Source organism: Crocodylus siamensis, chromosome 5, assembly GCF_052110815.1.
Source record: "Crocodylus siamensis isolate JL-2025a chromosome 5, ASM5211081v1, whole genome shotgun sequence".
NCBI lineage: Eukaryota > Metazoa > Chordata > Crocodylia > Crocodylidae > Crocodylus > Crocodylus siamensis.
The window spans coordinates 78,537,401-78,559,069 of record NC_143399.1 but is presented as its reverse complement, the minus strand read 5'-3'; the positions used below and the strand labels follow the sequence as shown (position 1 = coordinate 78,559,069).

Here is a 21,669-nt window from a genome sequence, read left to right as displayed (position 1 = left end):
CTGCAGAAGTCATGTGACCCAGCCCCCTACCCATCTTTGTTGCCCTCCGCTGGACTCCCTCCAATTTATCCATATTCTTTCTATAGTGTGGGGGCCCAAAACTGACACAGTACTCCAGATGTGGCCTCACCAGTGCAGAACAGAGGGAAATAATTACTTCCCTCAATCTGAAGATTTATGAAGATTTTCATTCATGAAGATTTGCAAAGAAGACATCATTACAAAAGAATAACTTAGCTGTAGCTACTTCAGAAACTGTAAAGGTCTACAGACACATTGGTTGAACAGCCATGCACCTTTACGAAGTCTAAAATGTATTATATTGTGCCACGGGGCCAGGCTCAGGAATGGCTGTGACCTCTCCTGCGTCCCTACCATGCCACGTTGCCCTTCCAGCACCCTTGTCTCGCCCGCCACGTCTTTGCTGTTTATGTAATATTAATGGGAGGCTGCCTTTCCTGGGCTTCTCGGACCCGGTGCTCTTGCCCTATACGGATATCTCTTGGTGCACCCACCCTAGGGCGTCGCATGGCTTCTTCCGCCCCCAATACCATGCCTCGCCGGTGTTCCGGATGTTCGTGTGTCTCTATGTAAGTGTACTCCCCAGGGCCTCTCCGGTATACATACCCTCTCCGGGGCCTCTCTGATATACGTGCCCTCTCCAGGCCTTTACCCGTGCGCCCTGCCCTCTCCAGGTTCTTGCTCGCGCGCCCTGCCCTTCTAGGCTCTTTACCCTTGCCCTCGCCCTCGCCCCTTCCAGGGGATTCCCACTCGATTCACCCTTGTCTGGGGCCTCTCCCGTATCCTCGTCTTCACCAGACGCTCTAATCTTATGCTTGCCCTTTCCAGGGCCTCTCCGGTGCCCTCTCTGGGGCCTCTCTGATGTGCGTGCCCCCCCTCTGGGGCCTTCCCAATATACGTGCCCCCTCTGGGCTTCTAATCGTGCGCCCGCCCTTCTCCGGGGCCTTTGAACCTCTGCCCTACCTGGGCTCCCTATTCCCGTATTCACAGCCGCTCTGGGCCTTCGCGCTCTTGCCCCCCCCCACCGGGCCTTCGCGCTCTCACCCCCGCCCCCCGGACCCCACTCACAAGCTTCCCACGCTTGGGCCTCAGGTGGCCCGTAGCCATGCCTGGCCCTCTGACCCTTCTTCTGGGTCGTATACCCCACTGGGCTTTACTTCCGATAGTGCCCCCCCCACTGGGCTGGGGTCAGGACACCCCTCTAATTCCTCCTGCGGTCACCCCACTGGGGCTGGGGTCAGGACACCCCAAAACGCCGTGCCTCATCCACAGTGCCAGCTCTGGCACCAATCGCTGTGCCTTCCCTGGGCACACCCTGAAACACAGCACCCTCTGCACCACCAGGAACTGCCCCCATTCTGCTGGGGTGCTCCCCTGAGGCCTCCTCCTTCCCCTACAGCCTCACCCGATCCTCCGATGTTACACAATCACCATCAAAACCAAACTCAAAGCCATGCCAACCGGCGGTAACCCAAAATCAGCCTACCAGCTATAATGTTCCGTGCCACCCTGGCTCTCCATCGAGCCTCCCTGTCAGAGGCCTCTCCATCTCATCAGCACGCGGGTGCTCAAGTGCTCAGGCAGCTCTGCCTTGCGCTGCTCCGCAGCAGAGCTCCTGCCTCTCATCCTGTCAGAGGGGAACTGCCTTCTGGCCTCAGCCTGGCTGCTTATAACGGCCAGGCCCTGCCCCCTTTCAGTCAGCTGACCTAATCTGTTGCCTAAGGAACCTTCAGCTGTGCTGCCCTGCTGATTGGCAGCCAAGCCCTATTATCAATGCCAGTAGTAGGCACCCTAGTGCCCTGCTACACATCTCCCCCTCCCAGGGTTGAGCCTCCTTAGGAGCAGGGCGCGAAAGTGCCCTGCGACATATTGTTATATTCTTTTTCTTAAGAAAAGAATTAAACCAGTAAGATTTTTACAAACTATAGCTTCCCTGTAGGAACTAAATTACCAATTACCAGAAATAAGAGAAGATATAGTATTTATAAAAACCCTTGTAAATTAATGCATCTTTTCGAAGGCCCTTTGGATTGCTCCTCCTGTTCAATCTTGGTTGACATAGTCAATTCTTAGCAGTTAATTAAGAGATGTTTCAAGGGCCACAAAGTGCTGCAGAAAGTGCTGCAGAAAAGATAGGTTAGCATTTGGGAAAAGAGTAGTTTAAACACACTCTTCTTTCTTCTCCATCACCTCTGCATGCCACTTCATTTTCCACCCTCAGTTACTTCCCTCACTCTATTTCACACAATGGGAGCAGGGATTTTGTTTGTTCTTTGATGATTAAGAGCCATCAATAAATGGCTATAAAATGGTGTCAACTATATACTAACAACTTGTAATGAATGTCTAAATATAATAAAAGATGTATTATACTCATATACACAAAATATTTTATCAATAAAGTATAACATTTATGTTGAAAGAGTAAATATAGCAGATGTTTCTCCACTACTTGCTTGTATAAATGAATGCTCAAATGAGCTAAACATCCATCTACAGTTATTCACAGGATTAGCTACATGCTATATTCATCATAAATTTCATAGGACAATTGCTTATGCAGAATGCTTGCAGCAGCAAATGATCAGTTTCACTAGATGTTTGAGAAGATCATCAGAAGTATGTATTTAAAAATATAAACAATTTTAGTAAGGCAGAGAAGGAAATGAGTTCAATTTAAGCAGCAAAACAGGGAAATAGCTGTTGATCAATCAGGAAAAAATTCTGAGGGCTAAAAATTGTGTTGCAGCAAACTGGCAGGTGATTTTCTAAAGAAAATCTCCTGCCCGTCTCCATACAGCATTGTGGTGTTATGGTTACAACGGCACACAAATTGATTTGGTATTTCCAGACACATCAGTCAGACAATTTCTAAGCCTTTTACTAGGGTAAATTATATGAAACGTGCTGAAATATGCACCTAAACCATGGTTTCTGAATCAGTCATCTACAGGGGATTAGCTGGTTACAGCTGCTGGCTGGTTCTTTCTTGTTTGCAGCTGCTACAGTAGAACCTTGATAGTTTATGGATTAGGGTCCCTATCCTCCTGTGAAAAAAAGGGTTTGCAAACTAGCCAGGGGTATACAGCCAGAGCAAACAGCTGTGTAGGCAATCATGGGTGCTCTGGCTATTTATTGCAGCTTATATTTCAAAAGCCACTGCTTTTCTGGTGAGTTATGCAGGAGTGCTGACTAGCTCCAGCTGTGTGGAGAAGCAGCACCCTTTGAAGCAAAAGCCACAGCAAACAGCTGAGTGGCTCATCTTTAATTTGGCAACCTGTTGCAAACTAAGCAAGTTATGAACCAACCACCCAAATAAAAACTATCCAAGTTCTAATGTATGTTACATTTAAAAGACAGCTAAAAACCACAAATATTGTCATATTATTCATTTTCTATTAGAAGCAATTACTGTAATTGCTATGGAGATTTTACTGGACCGGGATAGAAATAAAAGTGTTCTGCACAAATGTGAAAATTTAGGATACATTAAAGAATTACATAATCGGAGCTATGGTGCTAATTATACTGTTTGAAAATCTCTTGCATGTAAACACTGAGGTGGACACTTGCAGAGATCAGTCAGGCACCACGTTTCTATAGGTCAACTGACCAAGCTGTGTAACTAAAAAGACAATGGGGCTCAAATCCCCCTAACTAGCCCTCTACAGAGGCAAGAGAAGGGCTGGCTAGTTAATCTCCCCAAGAGAGAACATAAGAAATGTCATTTATTTGGTCCATCTAGCCCAGCATCCTCTCTCACACACAGTGGCAGGGTGTGGCTGCTGAAGAGATGAGGGGAAACAGGGCATTTCCAGAGTCTTCCCCTCTGCTCCTCTCTCATTGCAGTTTCTAGCATTCAGAGGTAAAAAACAAGAATTGTTTGTCTTTCCAGTTTTGGCTTCTAGAAATAACAGCAAGCACCTCTAATATGTATTTGACAGAGAAGTTAATGTCAGACACAAATCAGAGGCATTTGCTCTTTTTTGAAGAGGCAGGATAAAAGTTAAATCAAATTAATTCTTCGTTAAGGTGGAATCGAAAGTAGGCTGAAGAAATAAATGGAACAATAAAAGAAAAAAAAAAGGAGGAGAAAAGGGTACCTTAATACAGTCAACTCACTAAACATTCTTCCAGGATACTATGCAATCTTATTATTGCTATTATTATTTAGATTTATATCCCGCTCCCAGGAAGACTCAGGTACTCCTCTCATCCCAGCAGCCATGGGGCACTGCTGAGAATGCCAAAACCTGCTTCTTGCTGATACAGGAGGAGAGCAGAATCGGACTCCCCCTGCAAGACAATAAAGCACCATGGGATCTAATATGCAATCCCACATTCGGTATGGCGGGTGTGATTGTGTGGATTATGCACTAGATCCCATCATGCTTTTACCAGCACATATAGAGGGGCCCTGACACATTATATTATAGAGGCAATTAAACGGTTACTCATACCTTAACTAGTAACCTGGTCACACATTGAAGTCAATTTGTGGCACAATGATACAGTAAATGACCTACTAAGTTATTCCACATGTCATGTATAACAACTTTGTGGCTCATTTTCCTTCAACAGAATGTGTAGCAGGTTGGGACTGGTCCACAACAGATCCCAAGGCTCAGCTGAGTGTCAGGATCCAGCATGGGAGCCCCAGGGACATAAGTCAATTGGGCTGGGGCAGAAAGGGTTCCTGTACCCTGGGCCTCCACCTGATTCCAAGGCAGATGGGAAGGGGCAAGTAAGGCCAACATCAAGGAGCATGTCCCTAGTCTTCAGCTCATTACATCCCAGACTTTTAGAAACCGTATGTTCAGCTGGGCTGCCTGCGTAGTTTTTTCACATCCCCAGTGCCCAGAGGCCCCAGAATCATAGAAAATTAGGGTTGGAAGGGACCTCAGGAGGTTATTTAGTCCAACCTCCTGCTCATAGCAGGACCATCCCCACCTAGATCATCCCAAACAAGGCATTGTCTATCCAGCTCTCAAAAACTTCCAAAGATAGAGAAGTCCACAACCTCTCTGGGTAACCTGTTCCAGCACTTTACTACCCTCCTACTAAACAAGTTTTTTCCTTATATCTAACCTAAATTTCCCCTGCTGCAACTTGGAAACCATTATTGCTTGTTCTGTCATCTGCCACCAGTAAGAACAGTCTAGTTCCATACTCTTTGGAACCCCCTTTCAGGTAGTTGAAGGCTGCTATTAAATCCCCCCTCAGTCTTCTATTCTCCCTAGTAAATGAACCCAGTTCCTCCAGCCTCCCCTCATAAGCAGAGATCCAGATTTTCTATTTGCCATGGGAAAAACGTCAATTTTCTCCTTGAAAGGAGAAACGTGTGGGAAACCACGAGTTTCTCCTTGCAAGCTGGCAGAGTTCCAGCCTGCAAGGGCCACTTAGGGCTGGGCAGAGAGGGACACAGGAGGTTCCAGGTACATGTGTGTGTATGCACACATGCACATGGCAGGCAATAAAACTAGGCAGCGGTATAGAGCAGCTCCCCCAGCTGCCTGCAGGTAAAACTGTGGGGGGGGGGGTGGGGGGGACCTGATAGAGGCCCCCATGGTGAGGGAGTAGGGCAGGGGCTACTGCCCAGCCAGAGAGGTGCACGGGACCTGGGTAGGAATGCATGGCCAAGCTGAAGGAGCAAGAGGGAGCCACAGGCAGCTCACCCGGGGGGGGGGGAGGGAAGGGGCTAGCTCCTCGCTGCTGCACACACTCTTGGGGAGGGGGGAAATGAGGGAACACATGCACCCCCAGATTTGTGTGCAGGGTAGGGAAGGATTGGGGCTCCATGCCCTACTGCCCTCCCCAAGGGGCCTCGATGGCACAGTAGGTGGGAGCCAGTGGGAGAGTGTGGAGCGGCTTCACCACTGGAAGCCCCACACCAGTCATGCCACCACAGCAAGGCATTCCCATCTGCCTGGAAGCAGCAGAGGGCACAACTCCACGCCACAGCCGTACTGCTGCTGAAAGGGTAAGGGAGCACCTCTCCATGGCAGCACAGGTGGCATGGGGCTTCCAGCAGCAACAATGACCCGCTCCACTCCCCTGTGCCAGGTCTCCACTCCCCTGTGCCAGGTCTCGCCTGCTGGGCTGCAGAAGCCCCCAGGGGGAGGGCAGCAGGGTAGGGAGCTGGGTGGGTGGGTGTGTTCATTTTAATTGCAGGAAAACACAGATTTGGGGGATTTAAAGAGGGGTGGGTGGTTTTTTCCCCCCCCATCAGAGAAATTGCGATTTTTAAAAGCAGAGAAAACTAGGATCTCTCCTTATAAGTCATCTGCCCTAGCCCCCTAACCATTTCTGTTGCCTTCCACTAAACCTTCTTCAATTTGTCCACATCCTTTCTATAGTGCAGGACCCAAAACTGGGTAGAGTACTCCAGATATTGGCCTTACCGAACAGAGTGCTGAACAGAGGGGAATAATCATTTCTCTTGGCCTGCTGGCAACCATGCACTAATGCAGTCCAGTATGCTGTTAGTCTTCTTCCTAACAGGGACACACTGTTGGCTTATATTCAGCTTCTTGTCCACTGTAGCCCTCAGGTCCTTTTCTGTACGGCTGCTGCCCAGCCAGTTGGTCCTCTGACTGTACCAGTGCATCGGATTGTTCCATCCTAAGTGCAGAGCTTTGTACTTGTCCTTATTGAACCTCATGATATTTCTTTTGGTCCAATCCTCCAATTTCTCTAGGTCTCTCTGAATCCTAGCTCTACCCTCCAGTGTACCTACTACTTCCCCCAGCCTGGTGCCATTTGCAAGCTTCCTGAAGGTGCACTCCATCCCATCTTCCAACTCACTGATAGAAATACAGAACAAAACCAGCCTCAGGACAGACCCCTAGGGCAATCCACTTGAGGCCAACTAAATATTGAGCCATTTATTACTATCCTCAAAGCCCAACGATCCAGCCAGTTTTATATCCACTTTATAGTCCATTCATCCAGCCCATACTTCCTTAGCTTGCCTGTGAGAATGTTGTGGGAGACTGTATCAAAGGCCTTGCTGAATTCAAGGCATATCACATCCACAGAGCCAGTCATCTCATCAGATCAGGTTGGTCAGACACAACATGCCCTTAGTGAATGCATGATGACTATTCCTAATCACCTTCTCCTCCAGGTGCTTAGAAATGGATTCCTTGAGGACCTGGCTCCCTGATTTTTCCAGGGACAGAGGTGAGGATGACTGGTTTCTAGTTCCCCAGATCCTCCTTCTTCCCTTTCTTAAAGATGGGCACTATATTTGCCCTTTTCCAATCATCCAGGACCTCTCCCAAACACCATGAGTTTTCAAAGATAATGGGCAGCAGCTCTGCAATCACGTAAGCCAACTCCCTCAGCACTCTCAGGTGTATCACATCCAGCCCCATGGACATGTATACATCCAGATTTTCCAAATAGTCCCCAACCTGTTCTTTTGCCACTGTTAGCTGCTCACCTCCCCCACAAACTGTGCTGCCTGGTGCAGTAGTCTGGGAGCTTTCATAGATTTCATAGATATTAGGGCTGGAAGGAACCTTAGAAGATCATTGAGTCCAGCCCCCTGCCCGAGAGGCAGCAAGATAAGCATCCAAATTTCTTTTGAAGGCAATCAATGTAGGTGCTTGAACCACTTCCGGTGGCAGGCTATTCCAGACCTCAGAGGCTCAGACAATGAAGAAATTCTTCTTTATGTCCAGCCTGAAACTGTCAAGGAGGAATTTATAACCATTCGACCTTGTCATCCCCTGGGGCACTCCAGTGAACAATCGTTCCCCCAGATCTTGGTGGTCACCCCTGATAAACTTATAGGTGGTCATCAGATCACCTCTGAGCCTGCACTTTTCCAGGCTAAAGAGCCCCATAGATCTCAGCCTGTCATCGTAAGGTCTGTTTTCCTGACCTCCGATCACACTCGTGGCTCTTCTCTGGACTCTCTCAAGCTTTTCCACCTCCTTTTTGAATTGTGGAGCCCAAAACCAGACGCAGTACTCCAGCTGTGGCCTCACCAAGTACAACGGAAGAATGACATCCTGGGATTTGCTTGAGAAGCAAATATGGATGCAGCCCAGCTCCACGCACATTTTGTAAAGACCCCAACATAACTGGGCCCCACAATCACAGAGAGGCTCCCAAATCTCAGGGTCCTTGTGTGCCAGGGCCTGTAAATCCTACCTGTGCCACCCAGTTGGGCTACACTCTCATCGTAGCACGTGAGGATCCCAGGCTTAGGCTGCAGCACTCAGATGAATAAAAACTGTATGTGCTGCTCAGCTGGGATTTTCACAATTAACTGATTGTCAACTTGAGTCAGGGACTACGCTGGGGCTGGTTTGAGACCCCAGTTTGGTCCCTAGCCCAAGTGACAATCAGCTGATAGTGGGCATCTGACACTCAACTTGCTCTTGCAGGGCAAGCTTAGGATCATGATTATTAAGTCACAAAGTAAGGCGTGGATGAGATCTAATACCCAATCCCAAAATCGCATGTCCTGCGGCACAAGTGCAGCATGGAAAGTGGTGCAACTGTTGGGATCATGGATCAGATCCCACCATGCCTTTAAATAAATGTCTTTCAGTGGCCTTAGAGGTCACAGGTTGAAAGGGAGGTTTTCAAAGTTCCCATGGGAAGTATTATACCTAACCAGACCAAATAATAAATAATTTAATGTTAAAAGATAAAGATTTACTTGTCAAGTCTAAATTAAAGAACACTGAAATTATAAATATTAAGAGTTCATACATTTAAGAATTACTCTCCCCCACCTCCAATCTGTTATAAGACATGACAAGACTACCAAGTGAACATCAGACTGGAGAATAGTATCAGTTACTTTAGACCCCCGAGTTAACCTGTCATGTTTTAGGTTAGAAAGAGGTAGATATAGCTGTATTAGCTTCAAGCCAGGCAGAAAAATGGGTAGATTTGCACTTTGTACACATAAGTTTTCATAAGCAGAAGCCTTCTGTTTATGAAAGTTTATGCTATACATCTCAAATTAGTTAATGTATTAGGTTGTCAGTGCCAGTACATTAAGGAAGAAGGATACCCTTCAACTATCCTTCTTGGATAGCAATATTTAGGAAAAACACAAATATCTACAGACTGTTTTACACTTCTAAGAGAGAGAGAGACCCTCTAAAACAAAGCAAAGAAAACACTACAGCATTGATTCTATCTGGATTTTACCAATCAGCTTGTGAAGGTAAGGGAACCGAGGAGAAAAGGTCAGCTATAACTTCCGTGAAATATCCAAGGCAACTGAGTCACTTAGATATTCTTAAAGCAGCTGCCCCAAATCCCACAAAACAGTGCCATATGTTACAGGAAAACAATTCAAATTTCTGTTGTAGAGAAATTTTCTGTCTAGACACCAAGTTTGGGATACTAGAGAAAAAAAACAAAACACTTCACTCCTCTGAAAAGATGTTTTGCAGCCCAGGCTATCCACAATATACAGATGCAATGAGATTTTTCCAAGCCTTCAAAAAAGAGGAGGCTTGAATACAACGGAGACTTCCCAAGGTTTCACATGTGAAGTCAGACAATTTAGCAGCATTTGTTTAGCCCGGGTTTCCACATTAAGAGACTTCAAACTATGGCACTTTACTATATTAATACAACTTCTAATGCAGCATGCATTCTTTTCTTGAATGTAAGAATGTAAGTGTTCTGCAATCATTCTGTAGCTAAAATTGAGAGTAACATCTGCCACCGACCACGTACTACTCGAGTTTCAAGAAAGTTAAATTTAAAAGTTGACCATGGCTTCTGGACTGGGTATGAAATAGTTTTATTTCATTCAAATAACTTAAGGTACTCTGCAAAGGTGAATGTCAATATCATAGACAAAGCATTAAACCAGGAATTTAGCAGCTCAGGGTTATAGTGTACCAATGGCAGTGTTGTGCTTCCTGATTTAATCATGTTCTACCCATGCATTACACTCAAACATTAAACTACAAAAAAAAAATCCTCATGGCCCCAGAAGATTAACACCTTTGAATACAGTAGGTTCTGTTCCTCTGTGGCAGGCCTGGGGCTTCCCAGATAGACTTAAGAGACAAAGAAAGCATCCAGGACAACTAGAGAAAAAGGGAGATAGGTGTGATCAATGGGAAATTCCCAGAGCTGTATGTGTTCCTTGGAGAAAGCTAAGGATGCAGCTGAAAGAACTGCCTACAGACCTTACTGAGCCAAAAGGCTTAAAGCCAACAAGGCAGCAGAGGGACTTGCATTCCCCATGTCACCAAACCAAACCCGAACAGCTGGAAAAGCAAGAGAACAGCAGAAGGATTCACTTGCTGACTTCCCCTGTTCCAGAAAGGATTTGAGGGCCAGGGAAATAATGTGGGATGGCGGAAACGCAATGAATTTTCCAAACTGGAGATGGCTGAGAGGCAAGAGGGCAGAGAGTCTGGCCGACTGACTGACCGGCCCAACAAAAAAGGATGCCCCTGCCTCTGCTGAAGAAGGAATTCTGAGCCTGAGCTGGTGCAGCGGTTTCACAAAGAGGATGGAAGGGCAGCCCTGGGAGAGGTGGGAGACACCAGAACTGGGGTATGCGTGTCAATATACCTTGTGCAGGACTTTTAAGGAGTGTGTACATTAAGTGGAATAAATGGAAAAATGTGTTGCAATTGTAAGCACTTCCACTGTGTAATGATCAGGGATCCGGATTTTCTATTTGGCATGGAAAAATGCAGTAAAACCCAGGTTTTCTCATTTTAAAGAGAAACATGCAGAAAAAGGCAGGTTTCCCCTTGCAGGCTGGCAGAGTTCCAGCTCACAAGGGGCTGGGGGGAGCAGAAGGAGGGCAGTCAGGCAAGAGATGCCATGTGCACATGCATACGTACACATGCACATGGCCCCCAGGCAGCCTGGAGAGCTGGTCCCACAGCTTCCTGCAGGTAAGTCGGGGCAGAGGGCAGGGGATTGAGGTCCCCATAGTGAAGGATGGAGTTGGGTAGGGCAGAAGCTGGGGATGCTGCCCACCCAGAGTGGTGTGGCCACAGAGCCTGGGCAGGGAGCGGAATGGAGCTGCGGGAGCTCATCTGGGGGGCAGGGGGCTGGCTCCCTGCGCACTGCTGGGGGGCCATGTGGGGCACATGCCCCCATATCTGTGCACGGGGTGGAGATGGGCTGCCTTCTGTATGTTCAGATTCCCCACCCTGCTGCCCTCCCCGCAGGGCCTCCACAAACCAGTGGGTGGGACCAGACAGGGAAGCTGGATGCTACTGCCTGGAGCCCCATGCTGCCACGTCAAAGCACCCCCTGCCCACCGGCAGCACTAGGGGTGGTGGTGCAGAGTTGTGCCCCCTGCTGCTGCCAGGTGGGCAGGGAGCACCTCACCATGGCTGCACAGAGCTCCCAGCAGCAGCAACGAGCCTCCCCACCTCAGTCTGCTGTGCCAGGTCCCGCCTGCTGGGCTGTGGAGGGCCTGGGGAGAGGACAGCAGGGTAGGCAGCCTGAGCCCACAGAGGACAGTCCACACCTCCCCCAGAATTTGCTCCATCTGTGCTGCCCATGGGGGAGGGGAAGCCGAGCTTTGCCACGGCAGCCACTGCCTCCCATGTGCAGCAGCCAGGGCTCAGGCACTGCTGTAGTGGAGGGCAGGGAGCTGTGGACCCAGGCCCCTGGCCCCATAGCTGTGGCGGCTGGAGGGGGCGAGAAGTGAGGGGCACCAGCAGGACACTGGTATAATCAGGGCTGCTCAGCACCACAAAGCAGTGGAAGGGGACAGCCACAGCTGGATCCATGTCCTGGTAAGCAAAGGAAGGGGGCAGGGAGAGCTCTGGATTTACATGAGAAAAACCCCAAAATCAAACACCAACATTTATAGGTATTTAGCATTTATTTTATTATAGTGATTGAGGCACTGGCAGGCTTCCAAATTGTTTTGAAATTGTAAATATATCAATAAACATTGCCTCTGTGTGTGAGTGCGTGCACACACAGATATAGATATATAGTGGCACTTCATTTTAATTGTGGGGGAAAAAAAAACACGGATTTTGGGGCTGAGGAAGGGAAAAGAAATATGGGCGTTCTGCAGTATTGTACATGCCAAAAGGGGGTGCTTCAGCAACAAAGCAGTTTTGTTAGACATAATGAAATTGAGGAATCTTAGGAGGGAAAACTAAGGCAGGAAAACCTCAGCGGATCCCATTTTCTGGGTCTCTCTGGTGTGGAAAGTTGACACCAAAAATTAGTAGTATAAAGCAAGGCTACACAGTAAATCAGCAGCAGGCAAGGGAGTAGGATTTACAAGATTTCTTAGACCTCAGGTTTTGTATACCAACCACTAAATCAGTGGATAGACCAAGTGAAAAAAAGGGTGCATCCAAGTCTACTCAAACTGACACCCAAGAACAAGAAAACCTCATTACAAAAATCAATCACTAGTGACCAGACAGCCTGTAAAACATCCTTCCATTTTTCAGCTAGCATATGCTAATTTTAGTCCAAGTTTCTTGGACACAAAGGCTGATTGTAAACATTAAAAATAAATAAATAAATAAATGGCACTTGACTTTAAACTTGCCCTGTTCACACAAGGAACCCCATGCATGCCTAGAAGAGGCAGCATCTCAGCTGGACTCTGCTCGTTTGACATCCGTAAAGATCAGGCACTTTAGTGGGGCCTTTTTGGGCGCTTTTATCTAATAGTTGATCAAATCAGCTTCAGCTAAAAGTGCCAATAAACCCCTGCTGAAGTGCCCAATCTTCACAGATGCTGCAGAGCTGGGTCCAACTAATACGCTGCTGCTTCTTGTAAAGCATTTTTGGTTGATTTGTTTTTTTAATGTTTGTAAGCAGCCAAAATGAACAAGAAAAGGTTACTGGGACTATTTGGTAACAAGGCAGAATAAGATCTGATCGTCCAGGAGAAATAAAATGGAACTTATAAATAAAGCACCATACCTAATTACTGCTATTCTGTTTCACTAATGTTTTAAATCTACATGACGCTGCAATCCAAATAAGAGTTTTACTTAGTTTCATTTATTAAGAAAACAAAAGATGCAGGTCAGAAGGGACAACAGTTCTTGAAAATATTGGACAATAATAGGGCATCTAGTGCTGGGCCTAGGACAAGGATGCCATGCTCAATTATCTTTTAAAAAGGCAAAGGTGCACTCAATCAAGGCTTTTACCTACTTTTGAAGGACAAATATGACCATCCTTTTCTATGCCATACCCAAAGAAATGGCTAAGTTATTTAAGCAAATGTGAATATAATATACTTCCCATACAGAATATTTTCTAAATGAGGAAAAGACCACATTTGCCTTCCATTTTTGCTATGGGTTAAAGCACCACAGTGCAAAACAGGCAAACAAAAAACTACATCTTATGCAGAAACATATCAAAGTTTAACTATTTTCTATTCGTGCAATCTGGAAATTAGAGGCATTTGTTATTGAAGCAAACCTTTTTTTTAAAATCAGGCAAAATATAAATCATAATATTTTGATGTCTCTTACCTGGCAAAGAAGAATTTATACAACCCCAAACTTCTCCCTGAAAAGTAAAATGCAATTAAACAAAAGTAAATTTTTAATCGGTGACAGACCATGACATTTTACTACATTCATACTCAAGTTCAGAATAGAACAGCAGAATGACTAATGTACCAATGGTGCAAATTTCAAGGCATTTAGACAAACTTCTAAGGAGCTGGGAAGGAGCTTCCAACCACAAAGACACAGAATTTTGCTCAGGTAGCATGAAGATGGGTAACTGTATAAAAAGACAGATGGAAGAAAGATCCTAAAAGATAAATTCATCAAGAAGGTTTAAATATAAGACCTCTACACTTGTTTTCTCTAAAAACCAAGTTGGGTGAAGGTGCAGAGACTCTAGAGGGTAGGGACAGGATTCAAAATGACCTTAATAAATTGGAGAAACTGTCTGAAATTAATCAAAGAAATTCAGTAAGGACAAACGTGAAATCCTTGGGACAGAACAACTGTATGCACACATACAGACTGGGAAAAAGGACTAGGCTGCAGTACTGCAGAAAAGGAGCTGGGGGTTATAGTGTCTCATATTTAGCTTATGGTCTAACAGTGTGCTCCTGTTGCAAAAAAAACTAATTAGCACACTGGTTTGCATTAACATGCTGATCACCTGCAAATCATGAGAAGTGATTCTTCTGTTCTGTTCAGCACTGGTGAGACCTCATCTAGAGTGCTGTGCTCAGTTTTGCGCACCTCACATCTAAGCCCCCTTCCATCCCCATATGGGGTCTGAACATGAATCTCTCAGGACAGTGTTCTAACCACCATGACACAGGATAGGCACTAACCAGGCTGCTTACTGGTGCTCCCTGTGAAACTTGCCCCTGGGCTGCCAAGAAGGGGAGAGTCATGAGACAAGAAGGAAGTAAGGAAGCCAGGTGGGTGGCTCAGCAAGACAGCTACTGCCTTTAGGGTGTGTTGTCTTCTAGCCTGGAGCCTTGCTTCTATTAAGGTAAAAATGTCTGCACTGGCATCCACCAATTTTTCCCCAATGACTTAAAATGCAAGGTGCTATGGCTCAGTTTCAAAAGGAATGCTGCCCAAGATTTTGGATGATACCTATCTTGTACCATAGAAGTTAGAGCACTGAACTAAGAAGTCAGAAAAACTCAAGTTCAAACCCGCTCTGGGCAAGGCTGCCCTAGAACCTGAGTCTCATTTGTCAGTTGACTAACCTAATCCCTCAACTACGGGGGTTAAAAAATGAAAGCATCCTCCACCATTTTGTTGTTTCCAGGAGTTGCACCCAGGTATGCACCAACATAGCCTTTACCTGCCTAAGATTATGCATCCAGGAATAGAATTCCTACTTGTGCATAAGTGACAGAACTGCCACTTCCATAACTCCCACTTAGACAAGCAACAGGAAACAGAATGCCACCCTGAATCAACCAATGAAGGAGAATTACAAGTCTCAGCAAGTGGATGGAAAGATGTCGTAAGAAAACTTTTAGCTTGTTAAGCACGATAAAAGGATGCACCCCAATACTGCACACTACGTAGTTCCATTTTGGTTATAAAAATCCAGAAGACTTGAAGGGATTGTTTAAACTGAGAATGATGGTGCTAAAGAGTGCTCAGATTGAACAATGATATATGCTACAAATATCTGCAGTACTTGAACTATTATGTTTTGAAATATAAAGTACAACGAAAGGTACAGATGTGCTGAAGAAAGGACCAACTGAGGCCACAGAGAATGACTCAGTAAAGGTTATGAGTCTCTGATACATAGCTACATTAAAGAAATTAACCATTCAAACTAAAATTATATGCAGTGCACCAACCACTACTTTAGAAGGTCAAAATGTAAAACTATCAGTTTCTCCATACTATGCACTCAAGCCCACAGAGTTTAAGTAAGGGGTGGGCAAAATACGGCCCGCGGGCCACATCTGGCCCACCAGGCCATTCTACCCAGGCTGCAGGGCCCCTAAAAAATTTAGAAAATTAATATTAATCCGTTCCTGGTTTCCTGTCAAAGATGAAAAGAGACTGGTGCAGTAGGACCCAGGGGAAGCCAGCAGCAGGACCCAAGCAGCCCAGCAGCAAAGCCTGCCCAGCCCTGCCCCACTGAACTGGAAGCCTCTACCTAGCAGAGGCTTTTGGCGTGGGACCTTGGGGCTGTTCGTGCCTCCCTCTGACGGAGAGAGGAATTCAGATATGAGGCACAGAGTGGGGGGGAGGCAGGAGAGGACCATGGGCAATCTCCTCAGTCATTGGGGCCAGGCTGGGCCAGCTCCTGCTGAGTCCCATGGTCCAGCAATGCAGCCAGGAGCCACCTGGTGCTGTAGTGACTGACGGTGGGCAAGAAAGTGGGGAAATGGCAGGTATAGGCACAGGAGTGGCAGACAGCGGGCACGCAGGAATGCAAAGACAGCTGGGCAGGAACGCAGGGCCCACGCTGGTGTCCCAGGGCCAGCACCAGTGCGGCCCAGAGCAAGGAGGCAGGAGTGTGGGGTCTGGCACCAGCTGTGCTGGAGACAGCACAGGGATCCTGCACTCCTGCCACCCCACTGTAGGACCCACTGGCACTGGCTCCAGGACACTGGTGCAGACATGGGCAACTGGTGCCTCCAGAGTTAGATGGGCACTTGCCCCCCGCAGCAGCCAGTCAGTAGCTGGGGGGGAGGGCCCCCACAGCCAATCACACCAACCCAGAAGTGCCAGGGACGTGCCCCAAAGTGCCAGCGGTGCTTCTCCTGGCACCCCGCTCCCTGGCCAGCACTCTCAGAGGGGGCACCAGCACTCCTACCTGTCCCCACCACCCGTCGTCTAAGCGAGGAATGCTGCCTTTCAGGGGGTGTATCAGTGCTCTTCGGGGGGGTGCATGTGCACTCCCTACACATTACCACTGGGTGCAGGCCCCGCACTCCTGTTCAGCTGTTGCTGTGCCCACTCACTGCCACTTGCCCCTGACTGTAGCTGATATTTCCCTGCTTTCCTGCCTGCTGCCAGCCACTCCAGCACCACATGGCTCCTAGCTGCATCACCGGACCACAGGGTCTGGGACGGAGGAATAGAGACAGAGTGTGTGTGTGCGTTCATAATGCGAATCGCACACCCCACCATACACATGCACCCACACCCACCCTTGCACTGCCATACATGCAGACCCCTACACCCTCCCTCCCACAAACCCACACCCCACATATCCACACACACCCCCACAACCGCCATACCCCATAAAACCCCCACACAAACACCCACATCCTCCCTCACACTCCACATACCCACACAACTACAGCCCCCCACAAACTTATACCCAACCCCCAAGCCCTCACCCCCCCCCCAACAATATACAAGAGTAAGACTACATTTTAGGCTAGTGTGAAATCATGTCTATGTATACTACACAAACTCATAAATCAGGACAAAAATATTACTGAATGTTGTAGATGTTCGCTTTTTAGAATATAATTTGGTATTTTTCTGGTTCTGAGATGGCAAAACCCCCTAATGAAAGGAGTACTTCTGGGGTCAAGGGGAGGGACTTATGGTCACAAGATGGCGACCAGGGAGCAAGGCACCTGTCAAGGGGCAGGGCTACCCATGCGACCATCAACAGCTTGCCAGAACTCAGTAAGCAGCCCCCCACCCTAAATAATTGCCTGCCCCTGGTTTAAGTCCTATGAATCTGGTATCTTTAAAAAAAAATATCACAGTATGGATACAACAACTCCGTACATAAAAACTCCTCTTAAAGGACTTAATTTGCAGTTTAATGCAAAGTCACTGCATCTATTAGTAGGGGTCTACGCAACTCAAGCAGGCGGCCACCTAATTTTGTGGGCTGATCACAGGGCCAGCTGCCATTTTCAAGGGTTTATTGTGGCTGCCCACCGTCCACCACCACCACCAATTGGCTGCAAAGGCACCCCATCATAGAGCCCTGTCCCTCACTGCCAATTGTTGAAGAGGGGTAGGGCCCAATGACAGGCAGCCCTTTCAGTCAGCCAGCAGCGAGGGGCAGGGACAACAGCCAACGTGGGTTCCTATGCGCCAGCAGCCCCACCTCCTCTCTTCTCCCTCAGTGGGCCGCACCGCCCAGTTGCATCACTGTGAGAACTGCTGGCTCCCTCTGGGAAGCCAGCATTTTATTTTCGGTAAGTTTTGTTTTTTCTTTGTATATTTCACAGGCAATGCTGGATTTTGCATTTTCTGCAAAAAATCACAATTACAGTACATCCCTATCTATTGCTTTTGAGCAAGTACTGGGAGAATATTAACTATTCCATGTTGTATCACAAGAGCGTCAAAGATATGACCTGTGGGGTCCCATTGCCCAGTGCTGTCCTTGGGTACCCCCCACAGTGCACCCCAGCCTTGCCCTGTGGGCAAGGCACAGGATTTGCACCACACATGGTGCCCATCCTGGCTGGCCTGGGATCCATGCTGCACATAGCACCAGTTCCAACAAGTCCAGGACACATATTACATGCACAGGCACAGCCTTGGACTAGTCGGGTGGGGGGGGGGTACACTGTGTGGTGCAGATCCCAGAATGGATGCCACATACAACACTGTCTGACAAAGGTAAGCCACACGTTGTACACAGCATCTGCTCCTGGCTGATTCAGGACCTGAATGGCACCTGGTCTAGCCAGTCCAGACCACAGGGCGAGACGAGTTTGACACCCCTGAAGCATCATATCAGTTCAACATGACAGAATCAAAAGAAAATTCCATAGCTGAAGTAGAAGTGAAGAGGTTCACAGGCCAGAGACAAAAGTATTAAATGGCAAGAAGTGAAGGAACGCTGGCTGTATTTCTCTTCAAACAGGAATTCAAATTTATTTTCATTTTATGCATCTCTTCCAACCGTCCATCAACTTGCCATGCCAGACTAGACCAGCCCAGAAGCCAGAAGAAGGTGAGAATGCCGTCATGAAGAAGATGCTACTGGTCCCATTCTACTGCTGAAAAGCACTTTCCTTCTTTCCCACAGGACAGTTCACTCTGCTTTTGATTACTGTACTAAATATAATTCCAAGTTATTCTCCATGGCCTCCCACTCTGATAATATCTGTACTTTGCCTGCTCCAATCTGTGGCAAGAATGCCTTTTCTACCACATAATTTCAAATGCTGAGTGTTGCAAACATGATAGTCCAGATAGCATGCAGAAGGCAAGATGGATTTTTGCAATATCTTTTATTCAACCAACTGTATAGTTGAGCAAGGTATTGGACAAACTTCTGGGCACAAAGTGCCCTTCTTCAGGTGATCTAACTAAAGGTGACCAGAAGGGCATTTTGTCCCCAAAAGCTTGCCCACCATTTCTCCCAACTATACAGATGGCTCAGTAAGAGATAACAGAACATGTAAGCTTTAACAAGACATCCTTTTTATCATTAACAAATCATCATTTCCGGATATAAAAATACATGGTTAAGCAGTGCACACACATTCTTCATCACTGATTTTAAAGTATATTTCATTCACCACTAGACAAAGGAGAACTAGTAGATAATTTCCTTTTCTTGTCCCCTATATATCCACGCTACTCCTTATCTTAGCTCTACAGTACCTCCTGAAAACATTCTTTCATGATACCCAGAAGAGGCACTGCATTAGCCTGACCCACCTTGCCCAATATCTGTATAAATCTGGCACTTCAGCAGAGCTTTTTGGCATTTTTCTCTAATAGAATTCAATCAGCTATTAGAAAAAGCACCAAAAAGCCCAGCTGAAGTGCCCGATCTATACAGATGTTAGGGCACCACATCAAACTAACGTGCTTTGTCTTCCAGTAAAGCGCTGGTTTGTTGTTTGCTTGGGGTTTTTTCCACATCTGTCAGTGGCCTAAGATAAAGACCCAGAAAGTAAACACAATTAACTCAAAATTTATCTTGAAATTTTGTAATTTTAAGCAAAGTTTCATGATTTTGAGACCTTACAGATTTGGAGAACTTGCTAAGTCAACAGTGATTTCACAAGTTTTACTTAAAAAATGTTAAAGTTTACCATTGATTCTGGGCAATATTCAGGTGCCCGCTGCAGTAAGTGCTTCAAACGGGAATCACTCTTAGAAGACAATATCTGTTACGGAAAGATCAGAAGACAGAAATATATTTTTAATATATCATAAAAATACATACACTTCTAAGTTCTTTAAACTTCAAGACTCTGTATATTTTTTAATTTTACTGTCTCCTAACTTTCTGGATTTAGTTTTGTGTGCACATAATGCCTTCTTATATAACATGTGAAAGTTTATTTGAAACTTGAGGTATTGGGACAATCTCTCAAAAATGCCATACTTTTCTGAGATGTGGAGGTAGATTTTGTCTCTCTTTCTTCCCTTTGTAAATCCAAGGGAGGATGACTTAAGCCTGTGCTCACATTAGAAACGGTGTTTTTCCTAATCTTTTCAAACAACCCTTTGAAGGACTTAACTCCGGAGTCAGTATCAGTATAAAAAGGTCCAGGTCTCTGGAAAATGAGCCCGGATCTCAAGAGTTGAACCAGAGCCAGTGAAACAGTAACTGAAAAGCCTGTTTAGATCTGATAAAAAGTTATCCGGAAGATAAAAGTTGAGAGGGGGGAAGGAAATCAAAAGCAGGCCCTTCTCACCTACATCCTCTTAGGTAAGGACCAACAGATTGAGTGTCTATTAAGGATATCCCAAGTTAAACAAAGCAGACTGAATGCTCAGAATTTACTCCTGGATGTCTAAGTGTATATGCATAGATGCCTACACACACATGCTGAGAAGACATACACACCAGCAACAAAATATAAAAGGGCCCTCCTGTTTCTGCCCTCATTACCCAAGTGGTTATGACACTTACCCAGGAAGCCAGAAAATGTGGGTTCTAGCCCCACTACCCAACCCTGCATCTGAAAGAGCCACTAATGTGGCCCCACCCATAGAAAAAGGACTAGCACTTTCAGTTAACATGTTTCACAAAGAGGTTTATGACTAGTTGTCCACAATCTGCAAATATAACCTGTATCTGATTTTCCACCCAAGATGTAGAAAAATGACCTTGCAATGATAGCTGGCTGTAGTGTTTTGGAGACCAAGGAATCACATAGCAGATAGTGTATCTGCTAGCTTATGAACAGGGATCCGTTTCCCACAGAAAAACAGAGAAAAAACACAGTTTTCCCCTTTATCTGAGGAAAACATGGATTTCTCATTTTAGCAGAGAAACCCATGAAACTTGCAGTTTTGCAAAGACCTCTGCAGGCTGGCAGTTTTGGCATATAGTGGGGTGGGAAGAAGCAGGAGGCTGGTCAGGCAAGTTTGCCATGTGCTTGTATATGCATATGGCCACCACACAGCCTGAAGAGCAGTTCCTGTAGGTAAGTGGGGGGGGGGGGTGGATTGAGGCCCCTATGGGGAGGAAGGGAAGGGGGGAGTTGGGCAGGGCTGGGGCAGTATGTGAGGCTTGGAGCCTGGGGCCGCAATGCACAGCCGCAGGACCCCGGCAAGGAGTGGGATGGAGCTGCAGGCAACTCATTGTGGGACGAGAAGGATTGGCTCCCTGCTGCTGTGTGCATTCCCAGGAAGCAGGGGGGACCCATGTCCCCCAGATCTGTGTGCAGGGCAGGGGCAGGCATGGGCTGGGGCTTCCACCCTGTTGCCCTCCCTAGGGCCTCCACAGCCCAGTGCTAGGTACAACCTAGCACTGCAGGGCACAGCAGGGAAGCTGCTTGCTGCTGCAAGCTTGATGTTGCCTTAGCAATACATCCCCTGCATGCGCAACAACAGCAGGGTGGCAGCTTGGGGTTGTGCCCCTTGCTGCTGCTGTGCAGGCAGGGGACACCTCACCAGGGCACCATGGAGCTCAGAGCTTCTAGCAGCTTCCCCGCATGGCCCCTCTGTGCCCTGCAGTGCCAGGTTGCACCCACTGTGCTGAGGCAGCCCCAGGGGAGGGCAATAGGGCGGGAGCCTTAACCCACAGCAGACAGCCTGTACCCATCCCTGCCCCATGCACAGATCTAGGAGCATAGGTTCCCCCTTACCTCCCCTGGGAGTGCATGCAACCCCAAGTAGCCAGCCTCCCTCTCACCTGAGCCCACAACAGGCAAGCAGTGAAAGGGGAGGGGATAAGGATCTGGGAGCCAGGCTCCGCTCCACTGCAGCCCTGGCACCTGGGGGCACCCCCTCCAGTAGTGTTGGGGTGGGGGGC

General features: G+C 47.1%; 1 protein-coding gene across 1 annotated transcript in view; it reads right to left on the bottom strand.

The window, feature by feature from the left end:
- RECK (reversion inducing cysteine rich protein with kazal motifs) overlaps positions 1-21,669 on the bottom strand; it is a 118,931-nt gene that overhangs the window by 82,762 nt on the left and 14,500 nt on the right. The window contains exons 3-4 of the mRNA XM_090049344.1: positions 19,496-19,570; positions 13,494-13,530 (exon numbers count right to left, since the gene is read on the bottom strand). Of these exons, the coding sequence (XP_089905470.1) occupies positions 13,494-13,530; positions 19,496-19,570 (112 nt within the window). The remainder of the gene's footprint in view (positions 1-13,493; positions 13,531-19,495; positions 19,571-21,669) is intronic.